This window comes from Poecilia formosa, unplaced genomic scaffold, assembly GCF_000485575.1.
Source record: "Poecilia formosa unplaced genomic scaffold, Poecilia_formosa-5.1.2 Scaffold612, whole genome shotgun sequence".
Taxonomy (NCBI): domain Eukaryota; kingdom Metazoa; phylum Chordata; class Actinopteri; order Cyprinodontiformes; family Poeciliidae; genus Poecilia; species Poecilia formosa.
Genome location: NW_006800551.1, coordinates 15,237 through 19,590, shown reverse-complemented (window position 1 = coordinate 19,590; position 4,354 = coordinate 15,237). Strand labels below are relative to the sequence as shown.

Here is a 4,354-nt window from a genome sequence, read left to right as displayed (position 1 = left end):
AAGACGCCATGTTTACATAGAAACTAAGCTCTGCAGGCTTTGTTTGTGAAACATGCAGCCACGTGGGATTTTAGGGGGCGTTTCTGGGCAGGGCTTGGTAAGGTCCATAGCACTAATGGTGAGGAAAGGAGGCAGATTTTGAGGAAATTCATGTCTGTCTCGATAGGACAAACTGCATTGTTTATCCTGGAATCACCATCTTATTTTTTCCCTTTAACAAAGTACCGACAGGCCATCTTGGGATGACAGTTCAGTTTTCTATTAATTAAATAAATAATAAATCTGAATTTAGATCAGAATGTTATCAGTTGGAGCCGCTCCAAATATTCACAATACTTGATGAGAGTCTCCACCCACCCATCCATTCATTCATCCATCCTGTCATGAATTAACTTGCTATGTTTTCCTCCACAGGCCCTACCACCCAGTCCGTGGAGGGGCCCCGCCTACCACCCCCTGCAGCACAGACGTCTGTGACAGCGACTACACCCCCCACCACCCTCCTACGGGCATGCTGCTGTCGGGGGGACGCTGGAAGGCCCCTGGCCACGCTGCTCATGGCAAACCTACTAAATACTACATGGACCTTAACTCAGATTCGGACCCCTACCCTCCACCCCCCACCCCACGTTCTCAGTACATGTCTGCTGAGGAAAGCTGTCCCCCGTCCCCTTCCACTGAACGTTCCTACTTCCACCTGTGTCCCCCTCCTCCCTCCCCCTGCACCGACTCATCATGACCCTCCAACCACCTGGGGGAATCAAAGGGATGAAGTGGACTCACTTCTTTGTTCTGAAATAAACTAATGTGCCAACAGTCAGCCTGACGGGTGGAGGGGTGGGGAGGGGCTGTCTCATACCTGCCACTTTATATGAACTAGAAACTAGGTGAAGTGCCTTCCCCAAGCTCCGCCCATCCTCCATCTGATATTCCAATCATCCTCAGGAAGGCTCCTGTTGAGCCCACGGCCTGAGGAGAACTGCTGAGCTGGATCCCTCTGGATCCTTCTGGAACCTTCTGGAAGCTGTTGGAGTTTTGAGGTGATGCCTGCTTTGCCTCAAGCCTCAGAAAAGAGGTGAGGAGAGAATTCAGCCCGCAGCTCCTTCCTCTAGTCCCTGGACCTGTTTTTTCTGACAAACCCTGATCTGGCCATTTTTTTCCTTTAACTCTTCAGTATGGAAATATGAACTGAACAGCTGAAGAGAAGAGATCACTGAGACTGAATACAAGCCACTGGCCGGGGCCTCTGCCCCCCCTGCCCCTCCTGCCTCCTGGACCCCCTGGCCATGTGGCCCCAGCATTTCACCACTGTCCTTCTCCTCTTGTCAGTGTTGGCAGACGCGGCAGCAGCAGGAAGCATTAGGCTGCTGACAGAAAGTCCGCCTGAGTCATTTTACTGATGGAACACAAACACCGTCCCTTGTGTTTTTCATTCCCTTCTTCTGTCTTTCAATCTTTTTGTGCCCCTCCGTTCCTTCCTCGTATCCCTCTATTCTTTCCTTTCTCTCTTCATTTTCTCCCTTGTGCTCATCCTTCTGTCTTTCCGTGTATGTTTCCTTCTTTTCATCTTTCCATACTTTCCTTCCTTCCTTCTTTGCATCTTCTTTCCTCCAGTCCTTTCTTGCTTTCTTGTTTTTGTGAATTCCGTATCTAAATCTTATCATGGTGGAAATCTGTTCCTTAAATTCAAGGTGAACTTGAGAATTTACCATTTTAAAATGAACCTGAAGAACTGCTAGAGTTAAGTTTGGAATATGTAGATGAGACCTGTTTAGGAGCTTCTGTGACTGTTTGCTGGATGGATGGAAGCAGATGGATGTCATCACATGATGGATGGAGGAAGGAGTGAATGGTGGCAGCGGGAGGCGGATGCAACATCATCACCATCACAGCAGGAGCAGCTCCAGCTTTTGTACATAATGTGGAATGAAGTCAGTGAACCTGTCTGTCCCTCCCCTCATTGTCCTGTTTACCAAAAGTATTTTTGCTGCTATTATGTACAGAATCAATCAGATACTATGATATGTAATTACACAGAAATGCCAAAATGATCCACCTGATCATATTGTCATCCTGACAATAGATTATGAAGCTATTTTACACCTAAAAACAAATTATTCCTATAGCATTTTGTCTCATTAGTATATCTGTATGTTAGCTCAGCATGTATTAGCCTGTCTGTCGGTGTTTGCTCTGTGGACATTAGCGTTGCCATGCTGGTGTCTTTATGTTTGTCTCATCACACACAGATCTCAGAATCAGCTGTGCAGCTGTGAGAATCCTGCTGTGGCTCCTCACACAAAACATCCTGCAACTACCAAAGTACGCTTTACTGCTAACAGTTAGCTTCACAGGGACCCTGACTTTTGTCATTTTTTGTAAAAAAGAAGTTATGTTGGAAGAAATCGTCTTATTCATTTTGTTTACTTCAAGGAAAACATTAGCCTCAGTCTAATAGTTTAGCCACATTCGACACATTCATTTACTCATTCACATATTTCTTCTGTTTTTGCTTTTCTTTATCCCTCTGAAATGATTTATATGATGAAAATTTCAATGTCAGACAAAGATAACCTGAGTAAATACGAGAAGCAGTTTGAGGGTTTCGTGTATAAAGAGAAAGAAGCTGTCTAAACTAACCTGTCCTGTGGGAAGAGTAGTTGCTACCTAAAGGCCTGTCAGGTGTTGGTGAGACAAGTCATTCATCCTCATCACTGTGGAGGAATCTTGACCACTTATCTTTGAAGAAGAGTTTTAATTCGGCCACACTGGAGGGTGTTTGAGCATGGCCAGCCTGTTCAAGGTCATACCTCAAGATTTTAATCAGATTTAAGTCTAAACTTTGTTCAGGCCACTCTAAGACCATTATCTCAGTTTTTGTAGACTAGTTGGCGTGCTTATTCAGATCCATGTCTGATCTGTTTGCATTACACCTGCTCTTGAGTTGCCTCAGATATCAGATCAGGGCATAATGTTTGGCTTTTAGATCTATTAGCTTCCTTCTTTTAGTCAGAAAAGTTCTGTTGAAGTGATTTCTTGACAGCCCAAGTCTAACAGTAATTCCACCTGGAAGTGGTGAGTGCAGTTAAGCTCAGAAACATGATTTGTCATTATTTATTACTTAACAAGCTCTCTTCAAACCCTTTTACACCTAATAAATAAAATTACAATTTAAATCAATTTTGTATTTGCTCAGCTTATCTTTGTCTGATATTTAAGCTCCTTTATCATAACATTTTTAATATAAAAAAAAAACTGATAAGGGGCAGATACTTTTTTTCCACAAAACTCTAAATACTTCCCTCTACAAAAGAAAATTATAGTTTCAGGTGTAATAGTGAAGGTCCAGATGAGATCATCAGTCTGTAACTGTCAGGAAGCCATTAGTGAGAAACGAGGCACCATTGTGTCCCAATAAGGAATTTCACCAACATTTCTGAAGTAAAGCATCTTCAGCGCCTCAGCATGAGCTTGATCTAATCCTTTCCTACCCAGAAACATTGAAGCTGCTGACAGGCGCCGACTGACCTGGTATCAGTTTCTGGCTGCTGCTCCATGTCAGCAGCACAACTAATTTCCTTCAAGGGCTAAAAACCACTGCCAGTAAACTTCTGTACATGTCTCAGCTTTGAATGCTTTGTGTGATTTACAGTGCTGAATTTTTTTGTATCAAAAGCATTTTTATATAATAAAGGTTTTATTTTAAAGAATGTTACCATCTTTGATTATGTCACTGCTGAATTGTTGCGTAGATCACATAAAACTTAAGTAGTTATTTAATCAGTTCTCATTTAATTGTTCAGCAAACAGCATTAAACATACAACACGCTGTTTCTCTGGAATCATTTCACTTAGCATGATTATAAAGATAAACAAAGTATATCCATCCATCCATTTTCTTATGCTTATCCAGAGCAGGTCACAGGAGCCCCAAGTAGGGGGCCCCAGACCTTACTGTCCCAGCCTCTTGTTCCTTAGCCTGATGCTCCTCATCTGCAGTTGAACATCGTTCCCAAGGCCATTGTCCCTCCAGCGTGTCCTGGGTGCTCCTCTGGGTTTTCTCACTGGAGACTCAGGTCTCCCCTAGAGGGCGCTGGTGGACCAGAGCTGCCAGATTATTGGACCACAGATGTTCTAGTGATGGGAACCCAGCTAGCATTGAATGTTTGAAGCACGTCCGCTGAAGGTTGTTTTAAACGTCTGCCGAACGTCCGCTGACTACGTTTGATCAACGTCCAAATTAAATACCATTAGACATCCGGAGGACTTTGAGTTGAACGTCCGCCGGAGGTTCAGGATGACGTTTTCTCAAGGAGTCGATGGAGTGGAGTTGATACGAGTTCCTCTCTGTCCT

At 43.8% G+C, this 4,354-nt stretch overlaps 1 protein-coding gene across 1 annotated transcript in view; it reads left to right on the top strand.

Moving 5' to 3' along the window:
• The window catches only part of lrp5 (low density lipoprotein receptor-related protein 5), a 57,804-nt gene extending 54,628 nt beyond the window's left edge, over positions 1 to 3,176 (top strand). Inside the window, exon 29 of the mRNA XM_016665721.1 lies at positions 415 to 3,176. Within this exon, the coding sequence (XP_016521207.1) occupies positions 415 to 739 (325 nt within the window). The 3' untranslated portion in view covers positions 740 to 3,176. The remainder of the gene's footprint in view (positions 1 to 414) is intronic.
• Positions 3,177 to 4,354: the final 1,178 nt, after the last annotated feature.